Genomic DNA, 23,871 nt, shown 5'->3' on the forward strand with positions numbered 1-23,871 from the left:
CCAAGAAAACATCCCCCACACCATTAAACCACCACCAGCAGCAGCCTGCACAGTGGTAACAAGGCATGATGGATCCATGTTCTAGTTCTGTTTACGCCAAATGCTAAATCAGCATCAAACAGCCGTATTCCCACTGAATACCTTCCAAACTGATACAAGTTGTGGTTTATTGCACCAACACAGTATGGATACAGGGATGATGGCGGCCCTTTTTGAAATGATTCACTCCTCACATAAAACTATGTTGTGTAATGTTTCTGAAACAACTGGGTGCCAGGAAAATTTGTTCTACTAATGTCTCAACATTTGCGCCGCACATGCACAGTTTGACTCCTACATGGAGTCTACATGGAAGATATTGGGGAAAATAAAAATACAATTCCAGTTCATTTTTGTGCTGCTTAACATAGTTCCCCTGTTGAGTGCTTTGAAGCGCAGCAGGTCATGGTGTGGATGTGCAATGTGATGTTCAGGGGATATTCTGAGGTGACGTGCAGGTTAAAGTGAATATTTTATGTTTTGGATTTAAACTGTATAAACAAAACACAGACCTAATCAATCGGAGACTCGGCGGTCGGTCGGCGAGATCTTGAAAACTATTTGATGGATTGCCATTCGAATTCCGGGCAGACATTCACAGTCCCATAGTTTCCTGGTCTTTTCCCCTTTAGTTAACTGCTTTTTACACATCATCTGTGTTCAGTCCTCTCAAAATGAACCGGTGAAATTGGTGTTATTTGGACTTTTCACCTCACGCCATCATTGCACACATTTTGAATGGGTCGAAACACCAAGTACCTGCCAGGCTGATTACATCGCTGTCTTTTTTAACCTGGGCCAACTTCACCCTAAAAGTGGTTTAAATGGAGAGGCCACATCCTGTGTATCTTAAAACACAACGTTTACGTTGTGTTTGGTGCTTTGGTGACTTCTCCCATCCAAGAAAGAACATAATGCCAAAACTGGGATGCGGGAATAGCGAGCTATTTTTAATCTTTTCGGGCCCACGCCATGACCCGACCTGTCTTTTTTTTTAAAGATGGACTGGGAGACGCTGAGCAGACGGGGGCTCAACAGTCTGCCGGCGCTCCTCCTCACGCCGCCTCCAGGATGTCGTACATCATAACGCGACGTGCGGGGCTGTAACCTGCAGCTCCTCGGTTTTTCCAAACTGACCGGCTGTCACTTTCTCCCACGTTCAAGTTGACTTACCTTATCCCCTGCCTTTTATACAGACAAAACGAAAACAAAAAAGAACACCTCCGTCGTTACTCCTAATCTATGAATTCATCACACTCGGTCTCCTATGTATCTGCCTGTGTTTGGCCTTGTTTATGCAGTCGCCATGCTGCATCTGCTGCTGAAAACACCACTTTGGCTCCCAGAGAAACCACGCAACTGTGAAATGTTTGTGTTGGGAGTCCCTTTGGATTAAACGTGTTTACAGTGGGTATTTAGGGCTCTTAAACAGACCTGACCGAGACAACATCGCTAAATTTACGCGCACAGCTTCCTCTGTACGCGCTCTCACGTAAACAGAGAGGAGCGGTACAATCCGTTCATCGAGGGGGTCGAGTCTCTCTCCTGGGGGGGCGCAGGAGTCTCCAATTTACTGCAGGCTCCCAGGAGATGTATTGCGCAAATGTTTTTCTTTGGTAATCCTTTTTTTTTTTAAATCTGAATTGTTTGGAAAAAAACTTCTTTAGGGTTCAACGATGAGCTTCCAATGAACATCTGTGGACGGATACAGCAAACAATTATTTGGGTTTTAGCTGGAAGGAAATGGAACGCATAACTCTAATAAGGCACTGACCGATGTGAAAATATGACACAAGGGAAATTCTAAATCATCTTTAAAGTCAGAGTTTTGGTGGCTGTGTTGACACCTGAAATGATATGATCTCATTTTAATCACAATTAGTATAGAGATGTGGAAGCTGCTCTCAAAAAATGATTAAATAAAGCCATCATTTCAGATTTTCACCTATATTGGTATACAAATGATTCTTACCAATAATGTCACTTCAAACTGTTTATAAGCCATTCTTCTATGATGTATGCGTAATTGTACACACAATCCACACAACACTGGCACCTTACAATTAAAAACCTTCAGATCACATTCCACTAAATGCCAATTCATGTATTTGCCTTCTGTAACACTTTCCAGTCTCTTCCATTATGAGCGAGGGAGTCTGCCAGTCCCACGCCACATTCTAATTGTCTCCATGAGATTGCACATTTTCTCAGGAGTGTGACTTATCGCGACTGATGTCGCGGCGTGCAGACACACGGCGAGGCGAGACGTCATTCACTTGTCTTCGTTTGCCCTTCGCTGATTGGGAGTTGAACCCATGAACATGTGCTCCGATGTTACAAAATACATGCAAGTGTTCTCGTAACTGTGGCCTCCATGGAGATGCAGCTCGGGGAAGTCCTTTGATCGTGCTCCGTTCAGGCACATCCTTCTGGATTCCAGATAGAGATGTGATGTTATCAAGTGTGTTTACGAAGCGCTCACCGAAAGGGCCGAGTTGAAACTCTGGACACAATCTGGAGAGCTCTCATGCAAATTCGAACTTTTGTGAATTATGTTTGTGGACGTTTTAATTGAAAGGTCAAAATGTGACGTTTTGAAAAGCGGCCTCACTGGTTCAAAAATGACGCAACTCGGGTCTTATTACTGACAGGACGCCATTATTCAGAAACACACACACACCGCTCATCTGCTCCCAATGATTACAATTAGTTGACATGTCCATTAAAGCTGGTTGGGATGGGTTTTGTCCCCCTCTCAAAATAGCGAGGTTCTCTCTGGAAGGTTCCCTGTCTGTTATTCTTGTGTGTGGAGCAAGCCCTTCACATGACATCATGAAAATTGGAGTCTGCGCCGTGTGGGCAGGAGGAGTTGGATGAAAGCCATTTCAGTGTTATTCACGGAGATGTACCTAACAAAAAGGCTTTCAGCTTCGCAAGCCAATATTGATTTTCTGTTGATGCTCTCTGGAGTCTGGGGAGGCATTAAGAGCCTCTTCACGGACGGGATAAGCAATCTATGTTATTGACGTCCATGGGTACCAGGAGAAACAAGATGATCCCACATGTCTGATGAGCAGGCTTCTCCCAGATCAATACGCTTTTTGGTTCAATTATGGATTGTGTGGTTTGAATTTCTTACTTTCGGCCTGTAATTACTAAGACAAATCCATATTTAAATGGCTAAATGTAAGCAATTGGAAAAGGTTTTGTTTGTCTGCACTAATGTCGGTTACAGCATGTGTAGCTAACAGGTAGCAACTTAACCAAAATCAATGCCATTGTACTGCTTTAATTCTTCGGGCTACAGGTTATGCAAGAAACTAAAAAATACATTCGCCCCCATGTCCTGCTCAGTCATTTTTAACACAGTTAGGCACAGCTGACGTCCTGGATCATTTCAGTACACTGGTGACGTCCCCGCTACACTTTGAATAGAAGAAAGCTGTCAGTCCACAAACCTCAGGGTGTATTTTTATTAAGGCTGTCAATAGACAAACAATCGCTTGTGTCTGTTTTACTTCCAATGCAAAGAAGCTCTCTCCATCTTGAGCCACCGTCCCGCTTTCTCCGATGTAGTGTCACTTCCACAAGTAAACAAAGGTGCGTTTATTACGTTTAAATATTTAGTCGCATCAACCTCGCGTTTGTGTTGACAGCCCTGGTTTTTGTTTTTTTACTAAGAACACATGATCATGGATTATAGTCTATGTGGTTAATGTGTCATACTAAGTGCATATTGAGCTGTAGAACATTACGCCCCCGTCCTGCTTTGGGCCAAATCTGTCACCCAGGACACATGACCCGACATCATTTAAGTCACCTCTCATTTTAAGAGAAAACTGCCTGAAAGGCGTTCAAATCGGAGCATACACATGTATGAAATAAATTCCCTCACTTGTAAATCACATTTTTGACGTTGTCATGGTAACGTGATATGTTCCAGTAAGTGCTGTCCCATTTATATTTACACTGTTTCAAGCCCTTATAGACTTTCACACTCAAACACTTACCAGGTGACGTCAGTTAAGTCCCGGAGGGTTTAGGGTTTGAGTGGTACTTTGGGATGGGCTCAAGTTTCCCCCGACCAAGACCACCCCCATTTCCCATCTGCCCCCCCCACCTGAAAAAAAAAGAAAAAATATAAAATAGATTTTTTTTGTTATTGTTATTTTTCCAGTCTGACAAGAATATGTTGTGAAAACACATTAAATGATATTATATAGCTCGCAGCAGCAGCAGGGCAGAGAGCACCAGAGTGACCTCTAAGGCCTAGTTTATGCTTCAAGGACACGCACACGTGTGTCGACCCATTTTTCTCGACTTGCGTCAAAAGCTTCACGAGCTCACGCAGCCCGCAACGCTGTGATTGGTCTGCTAATTGCATCCTTTCAGGAGTCTCACGTTTCCGGTTTCATGGCATAATTATTAAAATGAAACATTTTTACGAGAGAATTAATCTGAAATGTTTGAATGAGTAGCTGTCATACAGTACACTGAATAGGAATAATAAGGGCTAGTTAAACCCAATCAATATCATAATATGGGGGCCGGGTTTTATTGCTTTAAGTTCTGTGTCCTCCTTACTGCGTTCCTATCCTTCTTTTTCTGTTATTGGGAGTCTGTGCAAAATGATTCACATTTTACCGTGACATTATTCATATGTTATTTTTTCAGAGACCGTTACATCCACTCGGTCACAAATTGCTTTTACCAGCAGGCTTGATGAGTACATTTTCACACAAAAGAAAACAACACCCAGGGCACAAACAGGAAAGAACTTGACAGGAACTTGTCTCTTCTCACTCACAGGCCTCCCGAGTCCTCATTGGGGAAGGTGTTTGAAATGGGGCCAAACACATGCTAAGGGATCAATTACTGAGATGTTTCCGTGGCGAGAGAAACTGCTGGTGTCCGTCTCAGCTTCCCTGCTCAAAAAGAAACACGTACCGGCTGTAACCCACAGTTTATGCTGTAGTCTGAAGTTTCACTTTTAAGTGTCGGATTAATGAGTTTATCCTTGAAGGGGTTCAGTCCTTTATTCTGTGCTCGCATCCAAGTCCAACAATAATAAACCTGGTGGAGCAAAACAACTTGTTTTTCACCCCTTGACTCGCATGTAGCTGATCAAATTAAAGTGTTGGTGTGAGTAATTCTCCACTGTTTACTCATTTCGACGGCATCATCCGAGTCGGGGGGGGGGGGGGGGCGTGTTTTCTCGTCAACGTCAAATTCCACACCATCCACCATCTTCCACTGTCGATAGGGTCTGCCTGATCAACGCTGTTTAAGTTCACTTCATTTAGACGTGATTCCGGCTTCCAGATGTTTGTGTGTTTCGTGAGTCACAATCTCGGGGAAAACAGCTCTGCAATTACTTTGAAAGGGATAAAGTCTGAGCCAAAGTTTGATTTGAATAGCAAGCAACTTTGACTTCTCCCGTCGAATGTCCGATTTTAAAAAAGTACCATTCAGACGCTGTGTTGAAATGAGCGTGATTCGGTGGAATTGACGAACCGTTTGAACTGAACATTTGGAGCGTGGGCTGTTTTCAGTTTTCTGCTATCCCGGCCTGACCTGCGGTCCGGTCCCGCCTCTCAGAAGGGAAGGGCCGGACAGAAGGCAAGATTGTGAGCGTTGCCGGGAATAACAAATTATGCAAACTAATGGCTCCGTAATGGATCCTTTCCACATCGCGATGAGCGACGTCGCCGATGCCACAGATGTGACTTTGAACAGGACTGTTTTTAAAACACAGATAAGAATAACACCAGCGGAGATTGTGACGCTGCAAATGAGACTATTTGGGGGTTGTTTATATTTTCCGTGGCTGTAAAATGACAAAGACACCGGTTCTCTGTTCACTGTTTGGCTTCACGTCGGGGGGAAGTGACTGGAAGCTCAATCAAGTGACTCATCAAACTTATGTGACTAAGGCCATTCTAAGTTTAATCCTTGAACAGGATTCATTTATTTTCATTTGACATTTTATCCTTTTTTAGAGAGAGAAATCATCTGTTAAAGCTTTTTAAAACACGATGAAGTTAACACAACAAGTAATTAACCAAATTTTGTTTTGGTAGACGATATAAATACCATATTGTAAATATTATACATCTAAAATATAATGATCATGAATATCATATAATGAATACATTCTAAATATATTTATATAAAATCTAATAAAACAGGTATTTATGTGTATATTAAGATACCTCTATGAGCATAGTTTATTTGGGACCATCTCAAAAGCCCCACAAAACTTCACACAATCAATTATTTTGGAGAAAATATCCCATCCCATATATTTTGCGAAGATATTTTATTTTAGAAATATTTTTTTGGGGCCACATCTTTAAAATTCCCCTCCAAAAATGTCCCTCCCTCTGACCTCCTTAGAAGGTCAGGGGTCAAGGGTCATTTGGTCTACACAAGGAATGCTAATGTGTTTGCAAGTAGATGGAAATGCTCACTTTGCAGACCTACCTATATAGTTTGAGGCCTTGGCATCATCCTGTCATTCCAGTCATGGAAATCTGCCCACTAGTGTAATGACAAGATACCTCCCACAACAACAAAAAAAGAAAAGGAATATAACCGGATATTTTTTTTTTGTTGGCAAGATCCAGTAATCAGGTACTTTCCTCATTCCTCCAGACTATAAGAGTCTTGTTTCTTAAGATGCACAGCCGCTTGTCCTCCGCTTCATGACAGTTTTTATGTAGTGGAGGCTTTCTTCAGTGAGGCTCTGCAGCTGTGTGGATCAGCTCTGGGCCCGAGGCCTGACCACAAAAGGGAACCATCCAGCGGGGACTCACACAGTTACACAGTAAGTGTCAAGAGATTATTATGTACAACTTGTCATGTTTGGCTTTCAGTAATCACATCACTGAGCTCAGGTGCATGGAAAACTAAATCATGTCTATGCATTTGACCTTTTCCTTCCCCAAAATGCTATCAGTTTGGGTAGGTCCAGTTGCTTCACATATTGCTTAACCCGAGAAACCACTATGAAATAAAATTTAATGAGTCTACTGCCTAATAGTCTTATGGCTGCCATTTGATGACACATGCATATATAGGAAGCACAAATAAGTATATTAAGGTTAAATGTTATTTCACAATTATCAAAAAATGCTCCCAATTTAATATAAAATGCCCCTGGTTTTCAGTCGGTGGGGGAAAAAATTGCCCCCGAAATAATATGTAAATTGCCTATAGATAGATATGCTGTGGAGCATATCTCTCAATGATCTCCATAATGGCCACACAAATGAGTTGCTTAGTGACAGCTGACAGTCTCCCATCTGCGGGCAAGTAGTTGTAAATATTCAACGATATAAACTCTGACATATTGTGCAAAATAAGAAAAAAGAGTGAGCTGGTAATGCAGGGACAATCTGCACAATTCACTGTGTATCCGCCCTCCCAGAACGATCCTTAACCCCTGCAGCTTCATGCAATGAGACTAAACCACAGTCTCAATGTGCAGCACACATGTTTAGATTCCATTCCGTTTCAGGATTTTTTGTCAGTTTTTGATGTCTGTACAAAAAAAAGGCCCAGATAAAGCCCATGTGAGGGAGCATTGACTGTTCACGTGATAATCCTCTAAAGGTATGCTGTCGGTTGTTCCATCTGAATCTCTAAGTGTAACACATATCTCAGCTATGTGAGTGGATGGAGGCAACCAGAGCAGTGACAATCTCCCTCTATTTATCATCAAGAAGAAACAAGAAGCCAGGCTATGAAACCATGGACTGGTACAACTGAATGCGAAACAAATACATATTTCAGGCTTCTGGCCGGGCTTAATACTGACCAAAAAAGCTCAACATTTGACTTTGTTTAGACTCCACTGTGTGAAGACCTCAATTGATGGAAATCTCCCTTCCAGAAGGCCCCCAGTCTTTTTCAAGTGAAGTCATGTTTATGCTCCCAGAAGAACTGCAATTTTGTGGTTTGTTTGATTGTGTAATTTTTTCAGTTACAGTCTTTCAGACGCTGTCTCTGGTTTCTACACAAGGGCCCATTGTTTTGGAAAACAACCCGGTGTTAAAATCCCCACCTGAAAAGCTTGTTTCTCATTTGTGACTCAGCTCTTTCTCTTTCCAATCATTTGGGTAATGTTATCACATTTCCTATCTGAAAACCTACCTCTTAATCATGAAGTGATCATGATGGCAACTTTCTCCGGTGTGTCATGAAAGTGAAATTAGTAGGCCTGTCAACACATGTGATTAATGTGGCCCAGATTAATGTAAACAAAATATTTTAACGTAGTTTGTTTATTTCTGGCGGATAGCGGAAACGAAACGACCGCTAGCTGCAGTCAAGATGGCGAGATCTTTTTGCATTGAAAGTAAAGAATTGCAACATACAGCGGAGAACTGTGCAGAGGAATTACTCCACGTGTCAAACAGAAGGAGGGTGAGTGGCAAACGGACTCTGCTATGCTAAGCTCGCTGCTATGCTAAGCTCGCTGCTAGGCTAAGCTCGCTGCTAGGCTACTTCCATCTCAACATTTAACGCTACCCTGCGCGGCACACAGTCTGCAGAGGACCACCACGGTGTCCCTAAAAGACTGTTGTTTGAAAACGTCCTGGCTAATTGTGGGGAGATTGTTGTCACTTCAAATTATGGAGAGTTGAGAGCGAGGACAGCAGGAAGTCGCTCGTTCAACATGTTCCACCTGGTGGAATTCTGTCTCCAAGATGATCAAATGGGTTTAGTTTAGTGTTTAAAATAACATAAAACAACAGTGTCTAAAATTCTTGTACCTGTAAGATTTAGTCTTTAGAAGACAACAATATTCATTAATCAAGATTAATGAATTTTTAAAATCTGCGATTAATTTGTTAAATTAGTAACCATTAACTGATTGTCAAGCAGTGGGCTAAAAAGCTGATTCCCACCCCGACTGTTTGTGTGAGAGGGGGAGTGCTTATCTTTCAATTTAATAGTAAAACATCCGACTGAAAACAAATCCCTTAACATGTTTGTGACATTGAAGCTCTTTCCCCAACACTTAGTTAAACCTGATGGATCTACAAATTAAAATTTAAGGGGATGTAACAAATTTAGTGTCACTGGGAGCACAACGCCATGGATGACAAGGTTGTTCTGTGTCACAAAGCAGGGAGGGGTTGCTGGAAGCAGGACTCGAGTGCACAGTTGAAAACAAAAGTACTTTAATCACAAGCCGACAGCGCTCTGGAATTCACAAACAACGCGCCGCCATTAAGGAGGAACATGCAACGACGGGACACGGGACAAAAGACACACATGGCTTAGATACACTGGGATTGTGCAGGTGATTGAATACAGGTGGAAACAATCAGGGACACGGCAGGAAGTGAAGCCAACCCGGGGACACAAAAGGCAGGAAACTATATAATAAAACAGGAAACAAACCCAAACCGTGATATTCTGTCCCTCCACCTCTTTGTTCCAAACAAATATCTACACTACTTGAGGGATTGCCTGGACATTTTGTGCATTCATGGTCCCAAGAGTATCCATGACCAGCAGGTTAACATTTTGAGTTTCAATAGTGTACAGACTTTAAAGCTTTCCACAGAATCATCCACTGCCATCGTCAAGTCAAAAATGTAACATCCATGATCCTCGACCAATGACTTAAATATATTGGTCGAATGTTGCCAAGCTACATGCTAAACTAAGATGTTGAGCATCACTATATCACTACAGAGTGTCCATGTGAACATGTTAGCATGCTAATGTTAACTTAAACTGTAGCAACACTGTGCCCATGTATGGCCTCAAGAGCAGATCTAGAATAAGAAAAAAACTTTGGCTTGTTTCCTCTAATCCACGAATGCATGTAATTCATGGGTAATGCTGTTTCATCAAATAAAAATGGCATCAGCCTGTTCCCAGGGTTATTCAACGGCCTATCTGTGTCTACAATCCCTTGGGCTACTCTTACATGGCGACACGTCAACAATGTGACCAACATTATTTGTCCGTTTGGTTGCCCCTGTCCCTTCAACTGATTCCAAGTCAAATATTCTGTGTGCCCCAGGGTTCGAAATGAGGGGGGTCTGGGGGGGTCCCGGACCCCCTATAAGTCATTAGGGACCCCCTATAAGAATTTATTTTTAGATTTTGGGGGGTCCCCGACAAATATTTTTAACATTAAAAATGATTGTGAAAAGGTCTTTAGTGACGTTTCATATTCATAACAATAATTTATTTATTTCCTAGCGCGATTGGGCAGCAATCAGGGCAGCCAATAGCATTACAGGTTGTTGTTGTGGTCTAAGGCGCAGACACGTAGGTTATTGTTGAACGAAGCCTCACAAAGAGTGAAATCCCCAATGAAAATGCTGTAAGTGCTTCGATTATGTTTATATCTCCATAATAATTGCTTATTCTAGTAAAATATTTGGAGTTGGTGTTCCTATATCAAAAGTTGCATTAACTAACTTACCCAGTGTAACGTGTATGAAGCCAAACAACCTGCCAGGTAACAGCAGCACATTCACAAACATATTGATGAAAATCTACAAAACGCATCACAAATCCATTGCAGCGTTCACGATTGTATAAGTGAGCACTACATCACAACCACGTATGAAAACATGTATTCAAGAAAACATGTTTAAAAAAAGATCGTAACTATCGGGATTTGAACCCTGTGGGTGAAAACATCCTAAACCCAACGAGCCCCCTGCTCTATGCAGTGAGCTTTGGAGATTTACAGGGTTTCCTGTGCAGATTTAGTTCTTGATTTTAACATCCCAAGACCATTATCCCACCTTCAAAATATGTCAATATAATTTTGCCTGCAGTATATAGTGTAGCAAGGTAGTCTTCAGTATTTTTTATAGTTACATTTTAGGGGACCCCCCAAGAGTCCTAAGTCATTTACCAGACCCTGGTGTGCCTGCATGCATACATCTCATTTGTCTACACATGGATGCCGATCATTTATTTTCAGCCTCACAAACGCAGTTTCTCCGCCGCTGTGTCATTCATCTGTGCTGCAAGGTTCAAAAACGTATGACATCACGAGTGACGACCGGAGTCCCTCCAGCGGCTAACAACCTTGTCTGCATAAGGGTACTAAACTGGAACAACAAGCAGTCAGAAAGGTCCGTTTTTCTTAGCTCTGAGCTACTCTATAGAAACGCATAGAGACACAGCGACAGCAGAACTTGTCCAGTCTGTTTCTATGCTCCTTAGGTCTAGCCTTCTGTAAATAAAACTAGGCAAGAAGGACATCCGGAGGAAGTGTCCCAAATTGTTGTGTGGACCATGGAGCTCAAATAACAGAGGGCCTCCCCTGACCCATTATCTTTGGAGGCCAAGAGGAAATTGGTATGTGATTTGATGAATGCGACAGAAATGAGAGTGATTGCAAATCCAAACATTGTGACGTTTCACGGGAAAGAGGAAGGAACAAGGCGAGATAGTATCTGTCAATAACGTTATTGTTTGGGGGGCCTTCGCCAGTTATGGACAAACAATCACTTCTGACATCTTAACATCCATGTGGGTTTTTACACAAAGTGGCCTTTGTAATTCACTCAACAAGTACCATGTCATCATGTGTTGAATATTAACCTCTCATGCAAAGGTGTATGATAGCATGGCTCATATAGGCACTTAAAGCTAGAGGAACACAGGCCTTAGTTAGCGTATTTACTGTACAATTTTTAATTGCATTTTCGGATTTGTGTTCAACTCATGCAGTTGACCGAGGATTTGAATCCTCCGATGATGTGTTTCAATATATCTTTCATCGTTTTGATGGACAGGCTTCCTTGAAGTCACTCATGGGTTTCTAAAACCAGGCTCAAAGATGGTGGCTCGTAAACATTCTAACAGACAGACAGTTGAGCACCCTACCACCAGCGGACTTGCGGATTTGCATGCACACCAAAAAACAACCTGTTCATTCCAAGATGTCTAAAGTCCGTCTGGTGTTTCTTCATTTCTTGAACATAACATGAGTAAACAGGGTAAACGTTAACTTTTTAGCCTCGGTTACCAAAAAAACTCCAGCTTATTGGCTGTGTTTGAGCACGCCTTCCTTCAGCTCTCCTCAGCTCCATCCGCTCCACCTCTCTGCACATATTTGGATTAGCTGGAATGCTTTTATTGCGATGACCACAATGCTGGAGCCACACTCTTTGAGGTCAGTTTTAGCTCTTTAGAAACCCATGAGGGACGTCCAGGAAACTAGGTCCATCTTTGATTCAGTCCATGAGGGATTGACTCGCCCTTCTAAGGAAGGAGTCTAGGGAACTGCATTTTTTGTCACAGGATCGGAGGTTCCCTCATGTAGCTCGGGTCAGGGCGTATCTTTATTCGTAAATGTGAGTTCCAATAAGCAAAACCCCAAGTGGAGCAACTCGAGGCAACAGTGTTGACACATTGTTCCAACAATTAAACTTTGAACCCCCACAAGTTGCAGCCGTAAGTTTAAATGGATTCCTCAACTCAATTAATTAAAGTGGTTAAATGCAGATGTGAAGTTGGGTCATACACTACGCAAGGAAGTCCTAGTAGAGATAGAGAGCTGTGTTGGGCTGATGTGCTTCAGGGGGAAGGATCAGCAACATCTGGTCTCAATCTTGGAGACTCTCTCTCTGGCTGGCACTTTGTGAATGAGGCTTTTATGAGAGGTTTGGACATCGCTGTGAACCAAAAAACAGCAAGTACATGCCTCCCTCAGACATTTAAATTGTTTTTTCGGCTATGAACATGTGATGCTGCCACACACGCACAACCATTTTGGTAGGTGGGGGTGAGTATGGCTCACAGTACAACGTTTCACAGTATATTTAGTGAAAGACTTAACATTCTCCTTCTCAGATGGTCCTTCCTGTAAAATGATCATGTTTGCATGGTTAAAGGTGCTGAATCGGCACTGAACTGTTTGGATTTGAAGTTTAGCTGAAAAGGCGTGAAGAGCAGACTGATATACTGTATGTCTGAAATATGTGTAATCATGTAACTACCAGCAGACCATTTTTTGACTTAGACTTTACATTCTGACACTCTAACTAAAACAGCTATGTCAAAGAGAATTACTTACAGATACATTTATTATTAGATAAATGATAAAAAGTTAAAGAAACTCACAATATATACCCACAAATCTGAAATAGTAAGTCAAACATTTTGACGCTTTTCATCATAATTGTCATCATAATAACAAATATGTGGTATGCAAGGGTGTTTGCGTGTCTTCACTGGATATTTCACAGGTAACGTTAGGGCAGCAAACACATGAGCTGAGAATATGCAATGCATAGACCAACTGTAAACTAAATATGCTCATTAGTTTGATTTATAACATAAAGTAGGCCAAGGTGGCTTGCTTTTCCTGTTTCCCTGGAATCACATATGTTACGTTACTGTACGTAGCACAAATCATGCTGCATATTTTTTAACTGTGTTCCTCCGACCTTCCAGGGTGTGCTGGTGGTATGAAAATTGACTTAGAAATTAATAGAAAGCAAACACAACCTAGGAGGCACCGCAGGAATGTTTTTCAAAAATTCCAAGTACATTTGTGTTTGGAAACCTGTTGCCAGGGTTATTAAGTTTTTGTGATTCGTAGCCTGTAGATGTGCGTGTACACTGTGATGATCTGTTTAACAGGCAAATGAATTGACATACATAGGAGTATTTCATTATCCAAGGAATGGACATGGCATGGAATCATGTGATCTGTTCTTGTGAATCAATGACTCATTCCGTGCAGACCTCGAACAGTTTATGTTTCGAATAAACAGCATTTGCATCTGCCCATTAGTTGTAATGATGTGGGATGCAAAGAGAAGGAGTGTTTTCAGCTCGCAGACCCAATGTAAAGTTAAAATGAACAATTAGAAATGGCAGGACACGCGCCGCAGCTCCGAGCAAAAAAGAGTCCAGCCTTTAACAAGCTGTGCCTGTGGAGCCGCTCACTGGGCGAGGTTCAATGTACCGGACCAGCTAAGTGTGTTTCCATCAACTATGAAAGACCAGATTGATTTCAAGGCAGATTCCAACAAAGGGACCATTAACTGGCTTCTCTGAAGACCCGTTGGCCAGGTCAGTGAATATTTGTGAAGGAGTTCAGTGTGTGAGTTTCTATAATTGCACAAGTTTGTAAAATATTTACGGTGCCGCGGCTCACACTATTTTACTGCAACACTCCAAAAGCATCAACAAATGTATTGTCCCCAAAGATTTCTGATCCTCTAACACTATGGAAACGATTGCAGCTAAAAACGTTACATACCAGGGTGTCAAAGGATCACTTTTGCACCCAAAGTCTTGCAACGGTAAATGTAAAGAGGATAACTTAAATGGTTGGGGAGTTAACAATGGCAACGAACACACAACTGTTCGATACAGTTTGTGTCGATGTGTTATTATAGTCACATTTGAGTTCATTTGCCCAAACAAAGCGATTTTGTTGCCTTAGTTTTTTAAAGCTCAATCATAATGTTTTTCTTAAATCTCTTGTTTTGTTGGCTTGATGTGAAATTGTCGTGCCAACATTACATCCAGCGTGTCACCTAGAAGTTGTGGGCATTTTTCATATTTCAGTAAGACTTTTTTTTAATTTTTGCTTTGAATTAAACAAATAAAAACTGGCTAATACAATTGTTTATGGATACAAGGTTATTTTTCGACTAACTGACTAAAATCTCTTTATTCATACGTTCAAGTATTGGCCAATGCTAAATAGTGTTATGACAATGAAGTCATTACGAAGGCAATCAATCAAAGACCATCTGTGCACAGGGCCCACAGAAGATGATTAGGTCTCATAGGGCAACACCTGGTCTTAACTCCACGCGTCTGCAGACAAACCAAGAGCAAAAAAAACTCATTACTAATGACAGATGATTTGGACTTTCACTTCAAAGTCTTCCCGTGATATCCTTACAGTTATGCAGTACATTTCCTGTTTGTTTCCACCTTTTTATCCAGCGTGCTACTTTTTAGGTATTTAATGTTTAAAGCAATAGGCTAGGCAATTTATTTTTCGAAGTATTTGCTTTGTTATATTTATGGAAATTCTCTTAACATGCCAACAGCAATCATTAAATGCACTGTTCTGACCAAAACAAATTCCTGTATCTCCTGTATCTCAAGACACTGTAATTAGTCCGTCCAATCATTTCATTCAGTCAACATGATATGATTGGATGTCCTGCTTGCAGTGCACTCATTCTCCCACTAGGCGGCACAGAAAACCTACATGCTAGCTTGACAGTAGCCTCTTAACCACAGTTTTTGACAGTTTGTTGCTTGTATGTTCTTTGTTGTACAGCATGCAACTTTAAAAAATAGTCCAAACCAGAGCTACAAGTAGTGATGCACAAATCCAAAAGCATGCTAAAGTTGCTCGATCTCTGCTGTATGCGCAAACTTTTCGCTAGTGTATATATATATATATATATACTAACTTGTATATGTAATAAATCAGTCAATGCAGCTGTAGGGAATTTGTCGGACTACTTGATTGTTTTTGTGCTTCAGTATTGATATGAAAAACAAACAAAAAAAACATGTAAAATGCATATCAGAAACTGCACTTTTATTACACATCTTATCACAATAAACTAACACCAGGTCATGATGAGTATAAGAGCACTGGTACTTAAAACTAGTCTCCATTCATAGCACTGAGCTATGTCAAACACTGTCCAGCCCCTACCATCCGGTACAATGTGAAGGCAGTTAAGGACAAGGACAAATAGCAAGAAGATAATTATAACAACCTGGAGCGCAGACCAGAAGTGAAGTTTAAAATAGCTCAGACTAACCACATGTCAGTGTGTTTAAGATTGGAAAAATTAGCTGTGAGAATACCCAGTATTTCCTCGAGGAACAATGGTCTGTTGAAGGCTGAAGGACTCCTTGTACCACCAGTAGGCTCATTCATTTTCCATGATGCGTCGACAGCCAATCAAATATGCTGACATGTGCATAGTGCGTCACCAAGGAAAAAAACATTAAGGTTGCACATTTGATAAGATTCAAAGAAGTTTCTTGCTTCTTACTTGTTGTACCATTTATCACTCTGGATTGTTTTGGTGCGAGTTGCCTGTTTTGCATCTAGATTCCTGGTTTTGTCTGCTTTGTAATTGGGTTAGTTGTTTTTTTAGAAAATAGTTCCACAAAACTGCTCCCAATACGGTCTGTAGATTATCTTGAGAAAACTGGGTTATGATATCTGAAAGAAAAACATTGTTTTGGCCACTTGGAGGCATCAGATTAAGCTGTAGACTCAACATACGATTAAATTATTGAGCCATATAACTAGCCGCCGATGTTAGCGTAGCATTGGCCATCTGCAACCGGGGTCCATCAGCTGTTTCAGATTTCCTTCCTTTCCAGCTGGTTCTGTGGATTCAGGGCTTGTCATAGTTGAATGTTGTGTGATAGGGATACTTGTTAACCACAGAGGTTGGAAGGAGTCCATTTAAAATAAAACTATAGCTGCATTAGTATAGTACATTATCAAATCATTAACAAGGATTAGCACATCCATGCTATGCTAGCTACTGGTGGGTTATCTACAGATGCTGCTTTTGCTTTCTAAAGATTGTAACAGTGAAGAAAGACCTATCCTGCTGTACAGCAACAGTGTTGTTCTTAATTCATTGTCTTCTGTCTCCATCACCAGCTGACGTGGTAGTTTTTCTTGCTTTTTAGATTTTACACCTGCAGGAAAATCTTTCAATGGACTGAACAGGAATCAATATCCTGAGGAGCAATTCTAAAAACAAAATAGATCGAAGCAACACACCTTAGTTTGACTTTCCGGGGATTGCAGACAGGTAAAGGGGGTACGATCTTCTGGTTACATTTCATTGATGTAGGTATCACCTACATGAATCTAGCTATACCTGGCATTGTAAACCCTCTGAGCTAACCGGCTAACCTGGAGGCTAACGTGGAGGCTAACCTGGAGGCTAACGTGGAGGCTAACCTGGAGTTGTACCTACTCAGTATTGTTGAGATGGGGTTGGAAGGTTGGAAGTCAATATTAGATGAGCATAATGCTGGAGAGGTCTTTCTTTTTATTTTTGATCCAGCCCTCCTCTCTCCAATGGGTTTTTCAACAACAGTCAAACATGTAGGCTACTAGCCAGCAAATAAATACATGTTTATTATCTTACAATGATTGATAGCCCTATCCACTGTTGGTTTACCAGAAATGATTTTTTTTTTTTGTCAGACCTTTATCTGCTGAGAAATGTTTCACGGAAACACAGAACCGAAGCCTCTTTCCTCCCCCCAAGACCCCACAACCGCACTACCGGAACAAAAAGAGTCGTAGGTTAAACGTAGGTGTGCATAAGTGACGATGGGGATCATCGTAGTGCGCGAGGCCGCTCGGGCAACGTCACTTGAGCCACTGCTGAGTTAATGCAGATTGTGGTCCGGCACGGTGTGCAACACAAAACCCTTCGTGAAGACTCACTTATAGCTGCTAATGCTGTGTGGTTTCCCAGTTTTATGGTGAGTCCCTTTGGTGCAAATAAAAACACGCAATTCACATCCCTGCACAAGCAAATGGCATCCATGTGGAGCTGAGACACGGCAGTAAGGACAGACCATCTCAACTATTTCGTCTGCCATATCTTACGTGATTGTGTTTCAAATAAACAATGTAACGCGCTTTTAAATCCAACCTGAATCTGCTCCTCTGGTAGATTTTTCTTGCTGTTGTTACCGAGAGGCGAGAGGAAAGCGATGTAAACGTGAGCGCCTCTGTTGTTGCGTACAAAGACAGAACATTGTTTGCTCTTTGTGTGGTTAGTGATAAATGGTTTGGTTTTGGTGTCTTTTAGAGCACACTTGCTTCCTGCCTCCTAATGCCAACGGGTGCATTAGCGGTGACTTTTTCCAATTAGCCGTCTCAGGTGTTCCGTAGCCCCCGCCTGTCTGCATGTTTGAATGTACATGCAGGTATGAATGAGGTCATTCCAGACTTGTGCGTGTGCTTTTGAAACAGATTATTAAAACAACCCTCTATTGAAATGTATATTTCATCAGTATGTAAGCGCAGGGGGTTAAGGCCCTTTGAGGACCATTTTTTTAGACAAACAGCTTGCAGCGGTTAAGCGGGAAGGAAAGGGAGGAATTTCCAAGTGCAGCGATACGCATCACTGGGGATGATGGGAATTCGAGGAGCTCCAGATTCCCTTTCATGATTTGACAGTGCAGCCTTTCATGGGCCTTCTAACCATTCTGCTTATCACAAAATGATAATGGGGGTTTTGCTCGCCTAAAAGAGACAGTCCTGCATGTCACAGCGATGCTTGCGAGGGTGGGAGCTGACCACAAAGACGGTGCGGGTTTAGCATTTTAACATCTAACAGCCAACTAACAACCAAAGGGGCAAATATCTTGAGCTGTAACAGATGAGCGCATGCAGGTTCAACTCGTCAATGCAGCCGGATTTTCCTTTGAAGAATGTAACCTGGCATCAATCAGACGTTCACTTATGTTGCTGTGTTTTTTTTAGTTTTGGAGATGAAGTCATTCTTATTTTCGTGGAAAACAACATCACTGCTAATAAAAAACGATACTTGAAAGGAGTTTTATTTCCCCGCCTGCAGCAGGTTTCAACGCTTTGGGTTCTTGTAGCTGCAGGTTTAATACATAAGACCCCAGCTTCATGATTGGGAGGGGAGGCGGAGTTACAGGTGAGTCAGTGGTGTTTTGAATGGCAGGGAGTAGAGTGGAGCGAGTGTCCACTCCAGGACAAAGCCGGGGTTTTGAACCCACTGAGACACCCAGGGGCCATGTGAGCACAGTGCAGCCCCCCCGGTATAAAACAGCCCGCCGCAGTTGGAGTGACAGAGAACATGCTCCTGCAATGCAGCAGGGAGGCTGCCTGTTCTGAAAGGAGAGGTTCCACATAGACTGGTAACGGGGGGATAACTTCAGGGGAATGAAGAACAGGACGTATCACTTTGGAACAAAGTGAGAAACACAACCTGGAATCGTTGGTTTTTATCTGCTGCAGTTATGAGTGTCTGTCCAGATCAGAGGGATTCTAATCATCTTCATGGATTTCCTATTTCAGAGGTAAGTTGAATATATTTCACAGCAGGGACAGACGGTATGACGGCAGTGTCATAGTGTTTTATTCTGTCAAAATGTCTGCATTTGTTAACTGTTTGAAGAAACTTCAAATAAAATAAATGGAACGTTCTCATGTTAATTACAAAAACAGGTTTGCTCTATTAATGCTCTCTTATACTCAATTGTGCTACAGAGGTGTTTGTAAAATGTTCTTTTTTGTAAATGATTACATTTTTTTCATGTTTGTAACGAAATATTTACAGGAAGGCACAGAGAGTTAACATATGAGCAAAAGTAGATATATTATCAACAATCAATACAAACAAAGAAAAGGAAAGAATGACGAAATAGATATTCTAACTAAAGAATATACAATAATAATAAGATCAATAAAGTGGAACTAAATAAAAATAAAGTGGAACTAAATAAAATATATAGTAAATAAATACACAAAAAATAAATGAAACCATTAATGTACATATATATTATTTTATATATGTATATGTATATATATATATATACATATATAAAATAATAAAAAAATACATATTGAGCAATAGGTTTGTGTGTGAATAAATATTGTATCCTTCCCGGCAGCTGCTGGGGATCGGGATGGGGATCGGCACAGAGGAATGCGTGCAGGAGCAATTGTCAGCAGCATGTGTCAGAACTTGCTCCGACGCTTGGAGCAATGCATTATTTGAAGAGAAAATTCAGGCCCTAAGTACTTAGCCTCCTAGAGGGGTATGAGAACCTGATTTACTGTGAGGAGCCTTGTGTTACATGTGAGCGAGGTCATCGTGGTGTAAAAGAAGGACATAATCATGAGGCTTAATCATGCTGTTGCTCTTTCTTTCCCCAGTGTCTTCTCAACCAGAGGAACCACATCTGGCCCGGGGCCCGGCGGTGATGCTGGCCATGCAGCGCTACAACTGCTCGGGCGTGATCGCCCCCCTTCCTCTCTTCAACGGCACCGCCGCGGCGCAGGAGCCGCAGGCCGCGGCCTGCAACGCCACCCGTCCGCCGGGCAACCCCGCGTCCGCCGGCCTCACCATGACCCTGGGCATCCTGTTCAACGTGGTGGCCCTCATCATTCTCGCCAAGGCTTACAACCGCTTCCGGCGGCGCTCCAAGGCCACGTTCCTGCTCTTCGCCAGCTCCCTGGTGGCGACCGATCTGGCCGGGCACGTCATCCTCGGAGCTCTCGTGCTGAGGAGATACTCGGAGGGCACCGGGTCGGCGGCCAACCCCGTCGTTCAGGGCGACAATCCGGACTTGCCTTGTATGTTCCCGGGGGGCTGCATGGTGTTCTTCGGCCTCTGCCCGCTCTTCCTGGGCTGCGGCATGGCCGGCGAGCGCTGCCTGGGCGTCACCAGGCCTTTGCTGCACGCCCGCCTTGTGACCACGGCGCGGACAAAGATGGCGCTGGCCTTGATCTGGCTGCTGGCTCTGTGCGTGGCCATCCTGCCCTTCTTCAACCTGGGCGCCTACACTTACCAAGACCCAGGGACGTGGTGCTTCATCAAGGTGGAGAGCACCAGGACGACGGACCTGGTCTTCGTGATGCTGTTCTCCGGGCTGGCTTTGAGCTCCCTGGCCTCGGCCTTTGTGTGTAACACCATCAGCGGGGTCGCGCTGGTGAGAGCCCGGCTAAAGAAAAGGTCGTGCTCCGGACGGCGCTCCGCCGGCTCCCAGGACACGGAGATGGTGGTCCAGCTGGTTGGCATCATGGTCACCTCCTGCATCTGCTGGAGCCCTCTGCTGGTGAGCGTTGGAGAGAACTTCTACCGCACCCCAAATCGTTTCATCATAAAAATGCCTTTTTACAGCTTAGAAAATCGCAACTCAGTTGTTTTTTAAGAACTCATATAGAAATGCATCCTAAGACCTTGTAGGAATCTATTGTAAAACCATCTAACTGTTCCCTAAAATGCAAAACAGTGAACAGTTGATTGCTGCTCTTATTCGCATGAGATTTTATACTCTCGCTTTAAGGCTCCACATTAGTTTTCTGCAGCTGAGTGACGGAACTTTTGAAAAGTCGTCCCAAAGGACAAAGCAATCAGGAAACCCCTTTAAACGGCGCAACTGTCGAGGATTCGAATCACCTGGTTGTGTCATGCTTGTGATTAGAGACACAGAGTGGACGGCCCGCTTTGCTCAGGAAACAGGAAGTTTGGAATTCCCGAATAATTTCAAAGGATTTGACCGACTGTTTATTTTTTTTTAAATACAGTCGCTCCAGTCTATCTGGAAGTTTGGGTTTGGTCCACAACAATGAGCACTGGCACATTTCTGTGCGTTAAACCTTTAACCCCAAGAAGGGTTTTTTTTCACTTTGCCGTGCTAAAACATTCTAAATTGGAGGCAGTTTGGGGGCCACGTTGGATAATAACTGCACCACAAATATTAAGCACAACTATTACATGCCTCAAGAGAAAGAGCGGCGGCCCCTGCAGAAAACATGTCAAAGTGTCCTTTGGCAACGTGCCGAACCCCTAGTTACTGTGTGAGTGTGCGTGGGACCGATGGCACCTTGTATGGCAGCCTCTGTCCCCGACTGTGAATGCTAACTTGTGTTGTAACGTGCTCCGTGTGCTTTGTGCGCTGTATAAATGAAGTTCATCTAACGAGGACCAATGACACACATTAAAATAAACACAACCACCCTGGTTCATTACAGACATTTTATCATTGCTCTGAATATTTGTAGTTTCCCCTCTCTAGGGATGATGTATTGCTACAGTCAGGGCAGGGGGAGGCTTCCGATCACATCTGGCCTGACCCCCAAACCGCCCCCTAAAAAACAAAAAATAAACCTGTGAAAAGATAACCCCCCCGAGAAACAGCTTAGAGAGATTCTCCCATTCTACCTATAAGGTCAGAAACATCCTTTCTACTGTTTTATTGGCGCTATGTGACATCTACAATTTCAAGTGTCATGGAAATTAATAGATGAGCCTTTCCACTTTTTTCAGATCTTCGCACTGATGTCGGCCATAAGGTCCTACAGTGGCTTCCTGGTCGGGGAGAGAGACACTTACAGCGCTCTGATGGTGACGGGTGTCAGGATGGCGACCTGCAACCAGATCCTGGACCCCTGGGTCTACATCCTGCTGCGGCGCGCCGTCCTCAGGAAGATCTACCGCGTCACCAAAAGACGGGCCAGTTTCAAGGGGAGCACGTTCCGCTCCATTCGCTGGGAGGTCGGCTCCTTCCAGAACTCAGAGAAAAACACAAAGATTTAAATGGACCTATACAGAGGAAGAAAGGGGACGCGTCACCTGTCACTTTTGACTCCGTCTCTCGTCCAGCAGTCCATCATCTGGATTCAGTGTTCCTAAGAAAAGGAGCTGTCACCCTGGTTTAAGTGTGTTGGGGTCTTAAATGGAACCAGATTTGAAGCATCACCGACCAGCTCGTAGAGTTGTTGTATAAAGCGTGTGCTACGAAAGAATTAAAGGAAGATAACTCTTTATTAATTCTGGTAACAGTAACATGGCTCTCGTGCAGGACATGCGTGCACAGCAGTCCTGCACGAGAGCCAACGTGAATGAAAAGTATTACGTCAGTTGAAGTGTAATGTGTTCATGTTTTATTGTTTTTGTGAAGTGAAGACTGTACCTGTAGTTTCAAAGCAAAGTTTTTTTTTTTTGTTCTCCAACAACAATGCAAAAGTGAATGACTTGTATGAATATTCACACAAGAGAGCCCTAAAAAAGGAATGACTGTGCTGTTACCTCAGCTTAAAGATGTGAAAAACGCTGTGTAGTGCTGTGACATGATTGTTATTGTGTGTTTGTAAATGTGTCTCGGGACTGAAGTGAAAGTGCAAATTCTGATGGAATGTGATATTATTAACAAAAGGGAAGGTTTGATTGAAAAAGAAATGATCTGTTCATGTTTCATCTTATTCTATTTCATGATTGATGCCATGGTTTTAAAGCTTTATTGCGATCAAGAAGGGTCAAGAAAAATCACTCTGACGTCCTTGTCTTGTTGTGCACCTTTTAGCTTTTGTCCAGACTGGAAATCAAGAAACTAGTTAGGTGATTCTATCTTAAACAACAACACCTTTAAAGTTCATTGATCTAATGAAGGGCCTTTAAATTACCAGGAACATGACCATTCATTGCACCCCCCCCCCCTTTCTCAACGTCATTGGAAGATAAAGGGCTGATGACAACACCAGAACACAAGCCTGAATGAATCACTTTTACATCACATTCATTTGCTCAATGTATTGAAAATTAGCATCAAGGGATCAAAGAAAAAAGTAGATTTGAGAGTGATTTCCATAAACATGGTAATTAGGTTTGAAAGAAATCTGTCTCGATAGAAACATATATAGACTGATTAGAATGGAAGCAAGTGTTGTCTTTGTGGTTATTTTAGCATGCTTCAAAACGAGATTGCCATCACAGAAACAATGTTGCTGTCTTGCAAGTAAAACCTGGACCAGTGGATGGGAATAGTTGGCTGAATTTCCACCTTACATAATATGAAAGCATACAATCCATTTTCTAACCCTGAAAGAAATTACCTCAGCATGTGAGAAACACTTGTGTTTCAGCACCAGCAGCAAGTTTGCACTAAATTTTATGTCAAATAAAAAAGATAATAAATAAATAGTCACTGGGTTTCAGAGAACCTAAAGTTAAGTGGTCACTGTTACTTAAAATGTTCCGGAGGCCATCAATATTGTTAGAGGTCATACTGGAGATTCCACACACTATTAATAACGTCTGCAGGAGAGAATAATAA

At 42.4% G+C, this 23,871-nt stretch overlaps 1 protein-coding gene across 1 annotated transcript; it reads left to right on the top strand.

Moving 5' to 3' along the window:
* The first annotated feature begins 18,903 nt into the window (after positions 1-18,903).
* Positions 18,904-23,087, top strand: LOC119219855 (prostaglandin E2 receptor EP1 subtype-like). The gene is made up of 3 exons (XM_037475296.2): positions 18,904-19,110; positions 19,970-20,871; positions 22,086-23,087. The coding sequence occupies exons 2-3, from the start codon at positions 20,017-20,019 to the stop codon at positions 22,353-22,355; spliced, it is 1,125 nt and encodes a 374-aa protein (XP_037331193.2). The 5' UTR covers positions 18,904-19,110; positions 19,970-20,016; the 3' UTR covers positions 22,356-23,087.
* Positions 23,088-23,871: the final 784 nt, after the last annotated feature.

The sequence above is a fragment of the Pungitius pungitius genome, chromosome 12 (assembly GCF_949316345.1).
Source record: "Pungitius pungitius chromosome 12, fPunPun2.1, whole genome shotgun sequence".
NCBI classification, from domain to species: domain Eukaryota; kingdom Metazoa; phylum Chordata; class Actinopteri; order Perciformes; family Gasterosteidae; genus Pungitius; species Pungitius pungitius.